This window comes from Odontesthes bonariensis, chromosome 21, assembly GCF_027942865.1.
Source record: "Odontesthes bonariensis isolate fOdoBon6 chromosome 21, fOdoBon6.hap1, whole genome shotgun sequence".
Lineage (NCBI taxonomy): Eukaryota > Metazoa > Chordata > Actinopteri > Atheriniformes > Atherinopsidae > Odontesthes > Odontesthes bonariensis.
In genome coordinates this window covers 33219097-33238323 of record NC_134526.1, presented here as the reverse complement: position 1 = coordinate 33238323, position 19227 = coordinate 33219097, and the positions used below count along the sequence as shown (strand labels likewise).

The following is a 19227-nucleotide window of genomic DNA, read 5'->3' as shown; positions in this document are numbered from 1 at the left end:
TTCCTTTAACTCTCAGCAGTGATGATTTCATGAGCTTCTATATTAATAAAATTGTTTCTATCAGAGAGAAGATTGATGGAGTCCTTCCCACTATTATCAGTGATGTATCATCAAGTACAGCAGCTTTAGAAGTATCTTTAGAACCTGATTTGTATTTAGACAGCTTCTGTCCAGTTGATCTCTCTGAACTAACAACAGCAATAGTCTCTTCTAAACCATCAACTTGAGTTTTAGACCCAATCCCAACCAGACTGTTCAAGGAGGTTTTCCCATTAATTGACACTTCCATATTGGATTTGATCAATCTGTCTGTTGACAGGATATGTACCTCAGACTTTTAAGGTTGCTGTAATTAAACCTTTACTTAAAAAACCTACTCTTGATTCAGAAGTGTTGGCTCATTATAGACCTATATCCAATCTCCCTTTTATGTCTAAAGTTCTTGAAAAAATAGTTGCAGCTCAGCTTTGTGATCACTTACACAGAAATAATCTGTTTGAAGAGTTTCAGTCAGGATTCAGAGTGCATCATAGCACAGAAACTGCACTGCTGAAAGTTACCAATGATCTCCTCTTAGCCTCTGATAGCGGACTTGTGTCTGTGCTTGTTCTGTTGGATCTCAGTGCTGCATTTGATACGGTCGATCACAGTATCTTATTACACAGACTTGAACATGTTATTGGGATTAAAGGAACTGCATTAGGCTGGTTTAAGTCATATTTATCTGATAGATTTCAGTTTGTTCTTGTAAATGAAGAATCTTCCTCACACACCAGAGTAAGTCATGGAGTTCCCCAGGGTTCTGTGCTTGGACCGATTCTTTTCACTTTATACATGCTTCCATTAGGTAACATTATTAGACAGCATGGCATAAATTTCCATTGCTATGCTGATGATACCCAGTTGTACTTATCTATAAAACCAGATGAACCCAATAGGTTGGTCAGACTACAAGCATGTCTTAAAGACATAAAGACCTGGATGACTCAGAACTGTCTGCTTCTAAATTCAGACAAAACTGAAGTCGTTATCTTTGGACCTGAGCGTTTCAGGGAGAAATTGTCTAGCTACATAGTTACTCTAGATGGTATTTCCTTGGCTTCTAGTTCTACAGTGAGGAACCTTGGAGTTATTTTTGACCAGAATTTATCATTTGACTCGCATATAAAACAGGTTTCTAGGACTGCCTTCTTTCATCTTCGTAATATTGTTAAAATCAGGAATATCTTGTCTCAGAGTGATGCAGAAAAACTGCTCCATGCATTTGTTACTTCAGGATTGTACTGCTGTAATTCTTTATTATTGGGCTGTCCCACATATTCTCTGAAAAGCCTCCAGTTGATCCAAAATGCTGCAGCCAGAGTTTTGATGAGAACTAACAGGAGAGATCATATTTCTCCAGTTTTAGCTTCTCTTCATTGGCTCCCTGTTAAATTCAGAATAGAATTTAAGATTCTTCTCCTTACATATAAAGCTCTTAATGACCGAGCTCCATCATATCTTAAAGATCTCATTGTAAGATATTTTCCTAACAGAGCACTTCGTTCCCAAACTGCAGGTTTACTTGAGGTTCCCAGAGTTTCTAAAAGTAGAATGGGAGGCAGAGCCTTCAGTTATCAGGCCCCTCTCTGTGGAACCAGCTGCCAGTAAATGTCCGGGAAGCAGACACCCTTTCCACTTTTAAGACCAGGCTTAAAACTTTCCTTTTTTATAAAGCTTATAGTTAGGGATGGCTCAGGTGATCCTGAAACATCCCATAGTTAAGCTGCTATAGGCCTAGACTGCTGGGGGGCCTCATCTATCACACCTTTCCTCACTTTACTCTATGTATACCGTAAATCCTCTAATATTGGCCTGTATTCCATTACTGGCCGGGATTCTAATATTGGCCGGTCTCGCTGTCGGAGGAGGTAAATACTGGCCGGACTCTTATACAGGCCGGGTCTATAATTAGAACCAACGATTTCTCTGGCCAGCCTCAACATTATACCGGTACTTGTGATCGTAACATACAAGACTTGCAGCTCAATACGCTTTACAGTCAGATTACCGGTAACAACAAAGTTAATGCAAAATTAAAGAAAATTAAGTAAAATAAAAAATAAATAAGTATATGGTATGCTGCACACAACTGGAACAAACTACCAGCAGTTTTTAGCCGTTATGCTGCACACAACTGGAACAAACTACCAGCAGTTTTTAGCCGTTATGCTGCACACAACTGGAACAAACTACCAGCAGCTTTTAGCCGTTATGCTGCACACAACTGGAACAAACTACCAGCAGTTTTTAGCCGTTATGCTGCACACAACTGGAACAAACTACCAGCAGCTTTTAGCCGTTATGCTGCACACAACTGGAACAAACTACCAGCAGCTTTTAGCTGTTATGCTGCTCACAACTGGAACAAACTACCAGCAGCTTTTAGCCGTTAGGCTGCACACAACTGGAACAAACTACTGTACAGTTTAGAGCATCTCATTCACCTATTATTATATCATTGTACAAATATTCCAAAGTAAGGGCCGTGACTCACACTTCTGTAGTAAGACGGTTTGAGTCATTTTCTATGAATATCAATCTTTACTCAGTATAGCACAGATGAAATAATATAAAAATTAACCTAAAACTATGAAATTTGATTATTTTAATTTGAGACAACTTTGGACTTGTTGAAATTCGCATCTGTTAATTCAATCAGATAAACAAATTTCTGATGTAACATTAATTTCACTCATTGAAAACACACTACTAAGACTACGCTGCCACCTTCTGCATTATTGTCCAGCCAATGGTCACTTTAGAAGCACTCTTATTGCTACACAGGGAATAAAGATATTATTAATGAAAACATAGACCGTGCACTGCCGACTATTGTATTGACTATCACTGAGGAAATGTCATCATGACATCATCAAGTATGCTGCTGTCCCAAATACAGAATAACCGTACTGCATCCTCATGACTTCATACTTCAGGTATTGAGAGACAACCGGTGAGTTTTTGTCAATAATAATAATAATAATAATAATAATAATAATAATATTACCCTGTAATGGAGTCATTTGTTGCACTTGAGTGCCCTCTGCTGGTACATCAGCTGTAGTGCAGCAGCATCCATGCGCAGAGGGCTAAAGGTGATAAATCATGGTGAGGTTGGAGGATGGACACGTGCTCAGGTACACACACAACAACAGAAGTTCCAGCTGTAGGCAAACACGATTTTCTCCAGGAAATGCACTGAATAGTTTTCGGTTGCACTTTTTCCATCCTTCTGTTAAAATGACATCAGTTTGCAGATACTGGACTTCTAGACCCATACAAGCCCAGCGCCTTCACATCTCCAGTGTCCAAATGCTCCTTTCAGAACATGACTTATGAGTCCACAATTTTGCAGTGGTTTAAAATTTAAACGGGAACTTTTCATTCAATAAATAGTGCTCCACTTCTGGATTACAAAAAGTAATGCTCAGAAGGCGGCGCCACCTAATCCTCCACCCAACCAATTGAATTGGACATGCGGGGTGATGAGCTACACCCGACCATTCTTTATTGCAGCCCGGAGTTCTGAGCTGATGGGCCGTGTTAAGGCTGGGTACTGCCTACAGACGCCAACGTTCACAGCTCCTTATCTTGGTTTTCACAGCTACTGAGAATGCCCGATGATCAAATGATACTCCTGGGACCAGAGGGGATGCCGTCTGTTTCTGCCTAAGGAGCAGAATGTGACCAACCATTTGTGTATGATGAGGATTTCAGCCGTGGCTCAGTGGTTAGAGTCGGTCGGCCAATGACTGGAAGGTTGGCGGCTCAAAAAAAAAAAAAAAAAAAAGATTGGTGGAACTGACAGCTGGAGGGGTGGCAGTCCACCTCCTGGTCACAGCACCGTACCCCCATGCTCCCCGAGCGCTGAATGGCTGCCCACCGCTCCTGGATGGCATCTGTCTCTATGAGTGTGTAACTCTGTGCATGAGTGTGTCAACAGGTGCCAACCTGGATGGGTTCAAAGCGGAGGACAAATTTCGTGTGTATGCATGACTGTTACAGCCAGTGGCCTTGTATGTTTCTTTTTTCTGTATAAGAGTAGGTTCCTGCCTGCTGAGGGAACTGGATGCAGCTCTACTCCTGGCACTTCCTGGTTGAGGCCAACTCCTGCTCTGATTGGTTCTTCCTTCTTAATGACTCCATCAATCATTGAAGAGGCCTCCCTATTTAAACCTTGCCTTCCTACCAGAAGGCTTGCCTCAGCTTGCCTCTTTGCTGGGTATTTGTTTGATCATTTGGATAGCTTTATTAGCTTGAGCTGGACTGTTTTTTGTATGTTCTGAAGGCTACTAGAACCTGTTTGTAGCTCGGTTGATTTTGAAGAGTCCTGTGTTTCGGTTTTGTGTTATTTTGACTAACACTGGTTTTGAAGCCGCTTGGTTTGTTTGATTTTGTTTTGGCTTAGTTTTGGTTTCGTTTAGATTTTTGAATTACCTCTTTTTAAGATGTAATTTTTTGTTTTGGAGATTTTGTTTTATTTAGGGTATTATTTTTAGACCCTCTTTTGACTTGTGGATTGTTGTAAAAGAAAACTAAACAATAAATACTTAACTATTTTTTACCTTTAAAACATCTGGGTACTTTTATTACTAATTTTTTTATTCTTTTTTTTAATTTTCTTTAATGTAAAATATCGTAGGTTCGCAAGTGTGTGCGGTGGACGTGCGAGCGTGTCAAATACGGTCCGAATTGTTATGCCGATCACCCGATAAACGATGATAAAGGTGTGCGCCGGCCTTTAGGTTTTAATAACTTTTGTGGATGGTATTCATTCATTAGGGCTGCACGGTGGTGTGGTGGTTAGCACCGTCGCCTCACAGCAAGAAGGTTCCAGGTTCAACTCCCGGCTGGTTCTTTCTGTGAGGAGTCTGCATGTTCTCCCCGTGTATGCGTGGGTTCTCTCCGGGTACTCCGGCTTCCTCTCACCATCCAAAAACATGCATGTCAGGTTCATTGGTGACTCTAAAATTGTCCTTAGGAGTGTGTGTGGGCCCTGTGGCCCTGTGATGGGCTGGCAGCCTGTCCAGGGTGTACCCCGCCTCTAACCTGATGACTGCTGGGATAGGCTCCAGGCCCCCCGTGACCCGACCGACGGATTCAGCGGGTATAGAAAATGGATGGATTCATTCATGAATGGGGTAATGAATTATCATCTAGCTGTTAGTGCTTAAGAATCAGATATCACAGGGGTACACATAAGTGTGCCGTGTGATTTGCTGTGTGTATGTCTCAATGAAAAACAGCATCACCTCTGACCCTATGACACATAATTAAGAAGCACCGCTGCCTTCCTGTTACGTCTGAGTGAGTGAACGAACACAAGAAGAATTTGAACACACAACTCTGTACCACTACAGTAAGCTGGTCCCTGACTGCTGGTTGGAACCAGGTCATGGTTGCCGTCTCCTTGGAAGGCTTGAGTGATGACAGCCATGTTGACTGAGCTTTATGTTGAATCTACTGTACTGATGGCATCTGTGAAGAAGAATGGATACAGCAACCAAAATTGAGTCATTATGCACCGTGGAAGCAGCTGTGCTCAGTCTTTTTTAAATGAGTCATTGGCATCAAAACAACTTTCGAGCTCGTCATTCCTCACCATCCATCCATTCATCTTCTATACCTGCTTAAGCCAACTCAGGGTCGCGGGGGGCTGGACCTTATCCCAGCTGTCATCGGGTGAGAGGCGGGGTACACCTGGACAGTCCAACACAGAGACAAACAACCACACACACTCACTCCTAGGGACGGTTTAGTTAACCTAACAGGCATGTTTTTGGACGGTGGGAAGAAGCCGGAGAACCCAGAGAGAACCCACGCACACACGGGGAGAACATGCAGACTCCTCAGCCGGGAGTGTGTGCACTTTAATCCCATTGTTCTCCATTTCCATTCAAATAGATGGGTGAGGAGACAGAATACTGGGGTCCCTGTCCAAACACCTTGGACTGTAGTCATGAGGTATCGCCTTTTTTTGTAGCATCTCCAGTGTTCCCTTTAACTGCCCCAACACATTAACCATCCCTGAATCCCATGGAAAGCACTCACATATTGTGAGATGAGATGAAACATGAAGGCAGTATATTTACATCCAAACCCCAGATAAACTGGCAGCACTCCCATTGGGCCCAGCTAACACGAATGGCGGTGCTGGTCTGCTCGTTAGCACTACGCTCAGTCGCTCAAGGCGCCAACACATGAAAGCTGTCAACCATCTTGTGTGCACGTAGAAGCCAGTCTTTCATCATTAGAATATATTTGACCTGTTCCACTTGTTACCTTATAATGAACGGCTTAGAAAAGGCTGGAGCAGCTAAGGATTCAGGAGATGTTTGAAGTTCAGCGCCTTTCTCCAGCTGCATCTCGAGCAGAGGAGTCCATGTCAGACAGTGTGAAAGGTGTTATTACTCACTGCTCAAAGACAAGGAACAGTTCTCCTTGTACACTGTCCCAAGATCAAACCAGATGCCACTACCTGAATAGAGTGGGATGCCTAAAGGACAGGCATGCCTACCGACTCACTGGCACAAGGAAAGCCTCTGATGGCTCCAGTCTTTCTGACAGAGTACAACATTTGATCCCACGACTGGTGTTGGAACAGCTCAACCACATTTAATTTGCTCTCTTTTTCTAATCTGTTTTTTTTTGTGAAAGACAAAACAAGACAAAAAACAAAATGTCAACAAATATTTCCTACAAAGAAACAGTCTCATCTTTCTTAAAACCTGTGCAAATCCAATTCCAACAGGTGGGACACTGATGGTAATGCACAAGTGTCCCTTTCTCCCTCCTATACCGATGATAGACGAGCTGCTCACTGGCGGGCACCGATATGTTGGCGGTCATTTATGGTGAACAGATGAGGAGCAGGCTGGGTGGGGGGGCTCTGTTTCCACACTCGAACATCAGTCTTTATCCAACAGTCTCAGAGGGAAAGGTTGCTGTCGGGCAGCCCAGCGGACCGCCTCCTGACTCTCAGGTCCTTAAGCTGTGCAGGGAAGCTGCAGCATCCTCTCATCCAACAACACACACTGATGACAGCTCTTTTCTGGTGCAACAGCTTCAACAAGTCTTTAGAGGGGTTCACATTGGTCACCTTCCATGTTGAGTATCGACAACCTGAAATCTTCCACAAGTGCTTCTTAATTTGGCATCTGTTGACTGCTTATTCCTATCAGAAATACAGAAATTTAATTGTTTGTGTCACGATGCTCCTGCCAGAAATTCAAAGGAAATAAGTAATATGCAATAAGAGGACAGAAGTATGTACATTAAGATGCAAAAGGCTTCTATATAAGATGCGAGGGTCCGTCTAAGTTCCATTCCCCTGCATCAAGTCTTAAAGTCACTCCAAGTGAAAGTGATACTTTAAAGCAGAAGAATGTGCACTCAGGAAAGAAGTTACTGAAGACAAATCAGGAAAGAGCTGAGAAAAACAGGTTTTATTAGCCCACCTCGAGGTGAGGCCACTTAGAATAACTATGATCACTATTGACTTGGGAAGTGATCACACAGGCTTCCTCTGAAGCAGTGAAGCCTTCATTCTAACTTCAAAAAGGGAGAGCAGGGGGCTGCTGTAAGCTGCACAACATTAAAGGAGAAACATTTGTTCACCATCAAAGTCACAGATTTAGAGCGCCATGGACTAACAACTAAAAGGTTTGGCAGGACAGGAAAAGGGTGTTTACAGAATGTTTCCTCTCAAACCTGGTGAAAGGAGAGTACCTGGAAGATGTTGCATGCAGACGCAGCCCTCTGCTGCTGTGGGGCAGGAAAGCATCTGAAGGACAGCTCTTACAACGCTTTCCCCCTCCAAACGAGTTAGTCTAAGACAGCTGTGGGGTTTTTGAAAGGTCGAAATTCAAATTGGAGATATGGAAGCAAAGTACAGTGGAGCATTTTGGAAATAAAGGTCCAGATACATGGACTGTACAAAAAGGTGGACGGTCAACATGTGAGCAGAACAGTTAGATAGGGGGCCATGGAGCTGTTCTAGCAGCATGCGCTCACAAACAGAAGCTAGCATGGACAGTCCCAGTCCCAGGACATGTAGTGTGTGCTGAAGAATATGCAGTGACTCAGAACCTGAAGCTCCCAGCAGACACATGATTCTGCTCGGAATTTATCTCATTGCTCAGCATGGAAGGTGACAAGGATTCGGTCTCCCAAAACTTGATTTTTACAGAACCGAGGGGAAAAAGCCCTTATGGGTGCCAGCCTTGCAGGTGGTTTCTCGTTCACATGAGCCCAACAGAGCAGAGTGACTGGTTGTGAGGGGGAAAAGCGCTGCCTTGATGATGGTTTAGAAGCTGTTTGGTCTGACGAATCAGTCTGTTGTCAGAAGTGCAGCGGGGCTGTGGAAACTTGATCCACAACGCCAAGGACGCAGGCCGGAGATGAGTGGCGTCTCACTGTACAAATGAAAAGCATCAGTGTCCCTGGGGTACAGAGGTGTGTGGCTTTGTGGCAACGGAACCATGCTGGTACTCAGCCATGAGCAGATTCTTAGGGTAAAAGTCAGAGAGCAAAACGCAGAGAAAAAAGAAAAGAACGGGCATGGAGGAAATAAAATAGAACGGTGTTGCAGGAGGCTGTAAACCAAAGTGGGGTGGGAAGACAACCGCTGTGTCTCTGACATGGTACAGTTCTGAGACTGAAGAGGACGTGGGCTGGGGCTGTCTGGACGGATAGAGGTATTCAACCGTATGCCTGGTGATGGACCGACGTAAAAAGAGGTTGACCAACAAAGGGAGGGAGTGCCAGCACAGCACTGCTTTTGGTATTCTGGTTTTGGTTGCAGTTGGTGTGTCCATCGGGGTTTTTCTTTTTTCTTCTTCTTCAGGAGGTGGGGTGGGGTGGGGGCTCCTAGTCATGCGGGAGTATGGGGGACAAAGGTCAAACAGGTCTTTCCCACGGTCTTCCTCTTAACTGCCATAATGCATGGTGTTGCCGGGGATGACCATGGGTGAAGCCATGGAGATGGCAGCACCCCCCATGGTGAACTGGTTGGTGACAGGATAGTAAGTACCGCTGCTGCTAGGACCCGACTGGCCGGTAGTGGCTCCTGGAGGAGGGAACAAAGCACAGCGCTCAGCACTCTCACATGGTACATTTCTGTCCACTTGACTGAATTTGTGTAAAGGCAGACTTACCCTGGACGATTCCTGTGCTCATGATGGAGCCCATCCTGGAGTGGGTGTGGTTTACAATGCCTGTGTTCACTGCAACCAGTTGGAGAGGACAGTGGTCAATATGCATCACTACAATCGCTTTAAGGATGTTGCTCGTGTTGCAGACGACATGACACCAGAGAGATTCTGTAGACTATTACACTAGAACACCCGCTAAAGTAGCAACAACAGCAGCAATCTGTCAGAGAAACTGTCAAAAAGGTTTAGGAAAGGGTCTCTCTTTGGTTCCCCTGAAAAAGAGAAAAGGCCAACAATGGTGTGAGGCCAGCTAACGGCCATTTGGACATAATCCCAAATCATTCTTCAGGAGTGTCTGCCCCAGATATAGAGCAGCTCAATGGGGAAGATGCTATGGACAGTACAGCTTACTGTGGCCATGGAAGGAAGAAACCAGGGATCCACAAAGCAATAAAGAAAGATGCTCTCAGATTAAGTGTGACAGAACTAAGAATGGGAATCCAGAAGATTTCCCAAACCATTGGAATTATATGCCTCTGAGCTTATCAATTTCTCTAGAAATGCCAGCGGGAGCTGGAAAATGCATGACTGTAAATCAATGTCAGACTCACAACAGTCACGTTTCAGATTCCTTTAGCTCAGTCAAAGACTAAAAAACAGCAGACAAACATCACTTGGTGATTTCTACAGAGGGAGACCTGAGCCTCACAGCTGTTTGCCTCCACCTGCTGCTCTGTGACAGTTAGCTGCACCCGCTGCTCTGTGACAGTTAGCTGCACCCGCTGCTCTGTGACAGCTAGCTGCACCTGCTGCTCTGTGACAGTTAGCTGCACCTGCTAGCTGCACCTGCTGCTCTGTGACAGCTGCACCTGCGGGCTGCACCTGCTGCTCTGTGAGTTAGCTGCACCTACTAGCTGCACCTGCTGCTCTGTGACAGTTAGCTGCACCTACTAGCTGCACCTGCTGCTCTGTGACAGTTAGCTGCACCTGCTAGCTGCACCTGCTGCTCTGTGACAGCTGCACCTGCGGGCTGCACCTGCTGCTCTGTGAGTTAGCTGCACCTACTAGCTGCACCCGCTGCTCTGTGACAGTTAGCTGCACCCGCTGCTCTGTGACAGCTAGCTGCACCTGCTGCTCTGTGAGTTAGCTGCACCTACTAGCTGCACCTGCTGCTCTGTGACAGTTAGCTGCACCTACTAGCTGCACCTGCTGCTCTGTGACAGTTAGCTGCACCTGCGGGCTGCACCTGCTGCTCTGTGACACTTAGCTGCACCTGCGGGCTGCACCTGCTGCTCTGTGACACTTAGCTGCACCTGCGGGCTGCACCTGCTGCTCTGTGACACTTAGCTGCACCTGCGGGCTGCACCTGCTGCTCTGTGACAGTTAGCTGTACCTGCGGGCTGCACCTGCGGGCTGCACCTGCTGCTCTGTGACACTTAGCTGCACCTGCGGGCTGCACCTGCTGCTCTGTGACACTTAGCTGCACCTGCGGGCTGCACCTGCTGCTCTGTGACACTTAGCTGTACCTGCTAGCTGCACCTGCTGCTCTGTGACAGTTAGCTGCACCTACTAGCTGCACCTGCTGCTCTGTGACAGTTAGCTGCACCTGCGGGCTGCACCTGCTGCTCTGTGACAGTTAGCTGCACCTGCGGGCTGCACCTGCTGCTCTGTGACAGTTAGCTGTACCTGCTAGCTGCACCTGCTGCTCTGTGACAGTTAGCTGTACCTGCTAGCTGCACCTGCTGCTCTGTGACAGTTAGCTGCACCTGCGGGCTGCACCTGCGGGCTGCACTTGCTGCTCTGTGACAGTTAGCTGCACCTGCGGGCTGCACCCGCTGCTCTGTGACAGTTTGCTGCACCTACTAGCTGCACCTGCTGCTCTGTGACAGTTAGCTGCACCTGCTAGCTGCACCCGCTGCTCTGTGACAGTTAGCTGCATCTGCTGCTCTGTGACAGCTAGCTGCACCTGCGGGCTGTACCTGCTGCTCTGTGACAGTTAGCTGCACCTGCGGGCTGCACCTGCTGCTCTGTGACAGTTAGCTGCACCTGCGGGCTGCACCTGCTGCTCTGTGACAGTTAGCTGCACCTGCTAGCTGCTCCCGCTGCTCTGTGACAGTTAACTGCACCTGCGGGCTGCACCCGCTGCTCTGTGACAGTTTGCTGCACCTGCGGGCTGCACCCGCTGCTCTGTGACAGCTGCACCTGCGAGCTGCACCCGCTGTTCTGTGACAGTTAGCTGCACCTGCACCTACGGGCCGGCTGACCCTGCGGGCTGCTTCAGCAGCGCTCTGCTTGTAGTGCCTCATAGGTGGCTGGGAACTGTAGGAGGAATCCTTGAAAACGCTGGAGACATTCTGCTGCTTTTAACTTTCTCTCCAAGATATCATTGTACATTTAAATAGATCTGAAATCACTGTACAGACGCTGGAGAGAGTGTTTTAGAAGTTTGACATTCTCATACCAGTTGACACTTCATCTTAATGAGCCATTTAACAATTCTAAACCTGTTTCACTAGGTGACAGAAGAACAATATTTGAATGAGAGCAGCTTTCTTGCGAACTTAATTGTGTTAAAATACTGTAAATGTGAGCGCAGGGAGCAGGCAAGCAGTAAACATGTAGAGACCTGGACACAGAAGAATGTAAGAGCCGTGATGACAGTCTACATCCGTGCAGCACAAGTTCTACTGTCTACCAGCAGAAGAGATGATCTGCAGCCAAAACCAAATCAGCTTACCACACTAACATAACCTGAATGCCGCAGCAGCAGGTTTACCAGAACTGCCCCACTCTGTCATCTCCGTCCACCCAAGAGAGCAGCCATTTCACACGAACATACAACCAAAATGCCAACGGTGATTTGATCAGATGACATTTCATGTTTAAAATCAAAGACTTCTCGTTAAAGGGAAGTCTTCAGATTCACTCTGTTGTGCCAAAGTTAAACAGAAATACAGTAAATGAAAGCAGAGACCACAGGGGAGAAGCAAACAGATGTTAACTGCTGACACAGCTGGACATTAGCTAGAAAGCTAACATGTAAAGTTCTATTGTACAATTAGAAATATCATAAAAGTAAACACTATAGAAAATACTGCCCCTTAATAATATATATATATATATATATATATATATATATATATATATATAGGGTAATTAACCATGTCAATTGTATGTGATGATGTCAGCTAAAATGTTTTAATATGGCCAACAAATGGTTCTTTTTAAGAGACTAGATATTATTGCTTTTAATAAAAGGCCAAGTATTTCTGATCCAACTACTCAATTAATTAATCAATCAAAAAATTCAACAGACCACTTACCCATGTTTGCTGCAGCCCTAATATGAAGCACCAACAATGACCATGTCAATAATATCTCATCCCTACAAAGAATGACAGATCATCCTTTCATTTGTGAGCCACCTATTGAGGAGTTCTGTGACCACCTGGATTTAGGTCCACCATTGCTTTTCAGCTTCATTGGCACCTGGACAGAAACCACAGGTGGTCAAAACTTTCCTGTAAAACGTCTCGTGTCCCACGGTTTCTTGGTGTAGCAGCAGACCCTAACAGCAGAAAATGATTCACTTTAAGAAAAAAAAAGAAAGAACTGAAACTCATGACACAAAGAGCGAAGATGACCCACGCTCAGGACGCTCACTGAACCAATAAGAAGGTCCCCGGCCCTCCGTTGGTATTCTTAGCATTTATTTATTTTTTTAATTGGCTCCGTATGAATGAGTTGGATTCATTGGGATTCTAATTAATTGAATCCGATTGGATTCAAATGAATTGGACTGTATCTTTGAAGAGCCTTGAGATGACATTTGTTGTAATTTGGTGCTATACAAATAAAATTGAATTCAAATGAAAACATAATCACAAAGCAAAAAATGTCCCTGGCTGTGTTGAGAAAAGTCACACTGAAACCTTGTGAATAATACCTTTGATCTCTGTGTCAATTCTCTGACAATAAGAGTCCAAAAAATGTGAACTAACCCTGAAAGAAAAGCTTTCTGTGAAGGAGTGAAGATATTAAATACAGTGTTCTTATTCCGTTCAACAGAACCAGGGCGAAATTCAACAGCCAGCACCAAAACATGGCTAAAAATGCAATGTGACATTGTTTTTCCTTTCCCGATATGAGATGTTGAGAAGCTATAATTCATACCGAGAGGGATGAGGTTGTTGTGAGACACTGCTGGGCCGCTGCCAATGACTGTGCTGAGGTCATAAGCTGCAGGCATCCCTGAAAAGGACAGACCAAAGACAGAGCAATAAGCATTTACCACACTCACAGTATATTCCCGCTCTTAGTGCACATCTCTTCCCAGCATGAAGCCTGGTGTAACTGGAGCAGCTTCTTCCACCATATAGGCAAAGAAGACGTCCTCGTTAACCCACTGCTGCTCCTGCTTGTGAGTCCCACACACCAAACACAGGAGGCACAGCCCCCCATGGCTGTGCCTCCAGAGCCGTATTTCACACTTGTAGACCACTGGGGAACAATGAGACTGCGCAGGACTCATCTTTGGGTGGGTCCATGTCCCACTCCCTGCTACCTGGTCGACCCTCAGTCTAAAATAGCCTCAACCTAAACATAAATGGAATATGTGAAGCTCCGTGGTGTTTCCTGGAATCAGATGAAGAACAGCTCATCTCCAGCGTTTGGGTGTGTGTTCACCTGATACAGCCATCCCCTGACTCATGCTGTAGGCTCCCCCTGAGTTCCACATGTTTTCAGATGGGGACGTGTAGTGTGAACCAGGAGGGGGATTGGGGGTGGTGCCCGTGTACCTGTAAATACACACACACACACATTTGCACACACATACACCCATGTTGGATTGAAAAGACAGAAACGGGTCCCGACCACATTCTTTATCAGCCTATTTTCTACAGACCCAGCTGTCTGTTTGGTGTGAGATGAACTCACCTGAAAAAGGGGTTCTTCAAGTCCAGGAGGTTGCTGGACTTTGATCCTGTCTGGTCCACCTGGGCAACAATACTGATGTCATAGCTTTGTCTGTGAGAGAGCAGAAGATTCAACACGTTAAGATATGTGACATCACAATATTAATATCTTCAATCAGCTCCCCACGGAGCTTTATTGAGTAGGGCCATTTTCCCATTCACTGATGGAAGTGGAGATGTCCTCTGTACATACAGCATCAAGCCATCAAGTAGGATTCAGGACATCTGAAATACTTCCAATCCGGTTCTGTTGGGGTCAATCCTCAAGTGCACAAAAACTAAGAATACATTTCTAAATGTTCCTACATTTTTTGGTTGGCAGCAATTATTTCAATGCATTTATTATTTTATTTTATTTATTTATTTAAAACAGGGACAATGCACAAAAGCATTAATCGTGAAAGAAGAGATGCCTTGTGCCAGGTTGTAGCAACATTTGCTCATTCCCACCTGTAGTCCCTACCTTAGTCCCTAAGGTGAGAACAGATTAAGATTGTAAAATATGACAGATAAAAGTAAGATGCAGACCATAATATTTCAAAAATAGACAAAATACACTGGCAAAAAAAGAAAAAAGAAAACAGGAAACGAGGGCGCCAAAATCATGAAGTGCACAGTAGGGATCAACAGCACGTACTCCCTCTTACTCTCATCACACATTCAAACACAAGCACACACACAGATAACAGTCCAACTTTCCCCTTCCCCATCCTCCCCAACAACCACACTCATTACACACACACACACACACACACACACACACACACACAAAAAATGTGTGGGGATTTATACATGAGACCCTTTCTGTGGGAAGGACATTCCACTGATTTATGGCATCAATAGATTTATTAAGAATCAGAACTAAATGTGGCACAATGGATGCCTTGTGTCGTTTTAAAAATACTGTATCAAGACCATGTATGTCTTTGGCTTTACTATTTGTCAGGGTTGAGATCATTTTTTCAACCTTAAGTTAAAAGCAGAGTCGTCACAGGCCGAGGACGGTGGAAGTTGGACCTTTGGAAAGGTCAAACTCAGTTCTTGTACTGAGTTATAAAATAATCATTCAAACATTTACCAACAATATGTTCATCATTCTGGATAGAGTCATTCATCATTAGCTTATCAATGCTCTTCCACAATTTCCTTTAGCGTCACTAATAATATTGAGAAAAAAATTTGCTCTCCTTTCTGATTTGTTGTGTGGCTTTATTTCTGAGACCTTTAAAAACCAGGTGATCGGTACTTAATTTTGATTTCAGAAACTTTTTAAGTGGGGCACTGACTCCCAGAGATTACTGTTAAACCAAGGTAAATTTTGTTTTGCATTCGGTTTTTTTTGCTCCATATTTTTGTGTTTTTCAGAAAAATCTCTAATAGTTGAGCTGGTTCACATGTTACCAATGGTGTCAGTCCAGTTTCATTGCTTTATTTCATTTTCAATTTGGGCCATGTCCTTTAGTGAGATAGAAGGCATACTTGATTTCTCCCTCATTGAACTTTGATTTCTATTACCTTCTTTTATCAGCTTTCTAGAGGCCAGGTTAAGGTTATGATCTGATAGTCCAGTAATGAGGTGAAGTGTTTGAGAAGATTTTATTATTCTTGTAGGTTTACAAATCATCTGGGTCATCTGAAACGTTTTGACAATATCTTTAAGCTTTTTTCTACGTTTTGTGTCTTGCTAATTTAAATTGAAGTCACCCATAAGAATAACTTCTGATTTTTCATGTTGTTTGAGGATGACACTTAAACAATCAAAGATTCAATATAAACACAAGAAACTTGTGCTAAAGAAAATAAAAAAATAAAATAAAATAAAGGACCAGACTCAGTGAATAATTCCCTACACTCCGTATTATATAGATCAATGAGCAGAGCTGACCAACATATCATTGGGGTCATCAGGTGGGAACCTCCTTTCATCAGTGTTTCGTCTAGTTGGGCCCACGACACCTCCAGGAGGCTAGACTATGGCTGTGTTCGAAACCGCCTACTACATACTACATACTTGAAAACGGCATACTGATCGATCAGACAGCATGCAGAGCGTTTACACACAGTGCACTCCACTCCAGCCCGAGCCGAAATCAGCCAGCCTGAAAAGCTGATTTCGCTTAAGCTATAAACTCTGTAAATATATAACTTAAGCAACATTTGAAACATTTTCAGGCGAGAAAGTAGTCATTTAGACCCCCAAGGTGTTGAAAATCTGACAAAATACCGGCTATTTACAATTTTGTTCCCACAAATTTGGCGCTGCTAAAGCTAGCCGCAGTGAGCAACGCACTTCCGGTTATGCCGTTTTGACTGCTCTCGTCCCGTTAACGGAATTTGACCGTTCAAATGGCGATGGGCAACGTCACGTTGTGTTGCATCTTGGGTAGTTTGAGTGTGACAAGTAACCTCATGATGAATACTCAACATTTCGGCGAATCTAGTATGCATCTAGTGTACATCCGGGAACTTAAAAAAGTAGGACTAGTAGGAATAGTAGGAGAAGTAGGCGGTTTCGAACACAGCCAATGACCACTGGCGTCCCAGAGTCACCCCCCTAATGCCAGCCAACACTGCCCCTCACACCACAACAACCATAATCTACCTCAGCCTCTCACCAACTGCACACCAGTTACAGCGGGGTGGGGATGCAAACCCTGGTTCGGGTAGGGGAAGAAATAAAAGAGGTAAGAAAAGCAGGAATGGGATTCAAACCCTGGTTCGGGTAGGGGTAATGAAAATATAGAGGGTGCCAGAGGTGGAGGAAGGACAAGACACACTAGCAGATTCAGCACACAAACTCACCTAAACAGTCCTATAATCACTAACAATGCCAGCAAAAACAAATCCATACAACTCACTCAAAGCCAACTCACCCAAAATGGCCGCCTGGTTTCAAAAGGATCACATGTGCCAAACCCTCCACTTAAATAGCTTGAATTTCTTCTTTGCTTTTTCAAAAGTCTGTTTACCCTAAGTGCCCCCCCTGCTGGGCCCCCAGTTGCTATTGCTTCTTCTAATCCAAATCCACTGACTGGATTTTACTGCTTTATCTGAAACCTGCACTATTTTTCTCACACTCTGTCCACTTACACCCAGCTCCCTCAACAATGAGACAACAGACTTTGCAACAAATCCTCTACATCCTACTTCCACTGGACAGATTCTAACCTTCCATCCTCGCTGCTCTGCTTCTGCCCCCAACTCCACATATCTAAGCTTTTTCCTTTCATATGCTTCCTCTACTAATTCCTCCCAAGGAACAGTCAGCTCTATGAAATAGACTCTCATTCTACTCCTAGACCACAAGACTATATCAGGCCTTAGGTTTGTAGAGGCTATTTCCTGGGGAACAACAAGCTTATTTCCTAAATCTACCTGCATCTCCCAATCACAAGCATCCTCCAAGCTGCCGTGCCTCCTTATCGTCTTTTTAACTTTCTCCCCCTCTTGAACAAACTGAATTGCAACTCTCTGTACCTTGGACCCTCCTAAGTTTACCTGCCTTCGTTTATCTTCAATACCTGCAGCTAAACTTCTTAATACTTGGTCATGTCGCCATGTATACCGGCCTTGTGACAGACTAACCTTACAACCTGACAAAATATGCTTTAGAGTTGCAGTACCTGAACATAACGAACATAACGGGTCTCCATTTACCCAGAGTTTTAGGTTCTGGGGAGTAGGCAATACATCATATGTTGCCCCTATCAAAGAAGTCATTCGAGGCAGCAGGGGGCGATAAACTGCAAAGTCAGTGAAGGACATCTGTGGAGGTTAAGTCATTTTCACCCCCACGCATTCCAAGTTATTCTCACGAATAGCTGTTTGTTGACTTTGGATGCCGTCTTTCACATATATCAGAACACCTCCCCCTTTTCCTTTACTTCCATCTCGTCTGTACACATTATATCCTAGGACATGTGAGACGGATGAGGGTGTTGTAGGAGTCAGCCAAGTCTCTGTGAGGCATAGGTAATCGATGTTAGAGTCCGTCAGTAGATGTTCAAGTTGTTCTGTCTTTGAAATGATGCTTCGTATATTTAAATGCCCACCAAAAATGCCTTTCGCTTTCCTTTTCACGTCCCACAACACGCTTGCATGATTAACAGTCTGGAACAATTTCATCTGCTGCTGTTTGAGGCAGGTGACTTGTGTAGGATTAGTTATGGATCTGCCTGTGGCTGGAGTTTTCAGCACCAGCTTCCCCACATTTGTGCACCCAGCAGAAAGGACAGGTACAACGCCAGTATGATTAGACGAGAGGACCTTTTGGTTCGGATGTTGTTGCAGAAAGTTCCATGTCATATATGATAATCTGGCGGTCTCTCAGTGTAGTTTAAGAGAGGTGAAGCAGCAGCGGTACGTGCCACTGCTGCTACCTGTCGCCATTTTACCTTCAGTCATCACTTATGTTTCCTTTCCTTAATAATCATGCAGTACATCGGTTTTTTTGCATGCATGTTGTATTCACATCTTCACATTATTTGGGTAAATGAATGACTGGTTGCATTTACCAGCAGAAGGTAGACCTGCTAACACAGTCTGGTTTCACCGGGCCGAGAAGTATTTGGGGAAATAGTATTCTCCATTATGTTAATCAAATTGTGCAGCATTCTTCTTAGAAGATTCAGCTCCAGAGCCAGCCTTCTTTATCCCTTTCTTCACTTTCTCTGAGTCTCTGGCTCTGATGCTGCTGCCCAACAGATGCTGCAGAGCACATTGTACTCTCCACCACAGGCTTATGGCACTTCTTCATTTGATTTCTTTTTGGTAGCATTTCAGCTGAAGCACCCTGAAAGCCTAGCCAGTACTATATGATGACATGAAAGGCCTGCTGCCAGCTGAATGGTCAGACAGACACATTATTGGTGGGCGTAAATAACTCCTCACAGTAGTGCAGACACCGACTCACCTCCGTATTCTATAAAATCATTTGATAATCCAGTAATTTACAACATAAATCAAATATAAGTGCACACAGATTGTAAAATGTGTCCATGACTAATGAACACACGGGCATGTACGTTTGCAGGGCTTATGGATTTACAGATTAATCT

General features: G+C 44.5%; 1 protein-coding gene across 3 annotated transcripts in view; it reads right to left on the bottom strand.

Annotated features, from left to right (window-relative positions):
* Positions 1-6632: 6632 nt before the first annotated feature.
* Positions 6633-19227, bottom strand: part of carm1 (coactivator-associated arginine methyltransferase 1) — a 39507-nt gene continuing 26912 nt past the window's right edge. For 2 of the 3 annotated variants that reach the window (XM_075453661.1, XM_075453662.1), the window contains exons 12-16: positions 14133-14222; positions 13881-13993; positions 13368-13445; positions 9198-9266; positions 6633-9109 (exon numbers count right to left, since the gene is read on the bottom strand). In XM_075453661.1, coding sequence (XP_075309776.1) covers positions 8970-9109; positions 9198-9266; positions 13368-13445; positions 13881-13993; positions 14133-14222 — 490 coding nt within the window. In that variant the 3' untranslated portion in view covers positions 6633-8969. Of the gene's footprint in view, positions 9110-9197; positions 9267-12348; positions 12684-13367; positions 13446-13880; positions 13994-14132; positions 14223-19227 lie in introns of those variants that run through there. The other variant, XM_075453663.1, reaches the window with a different exon arrangement.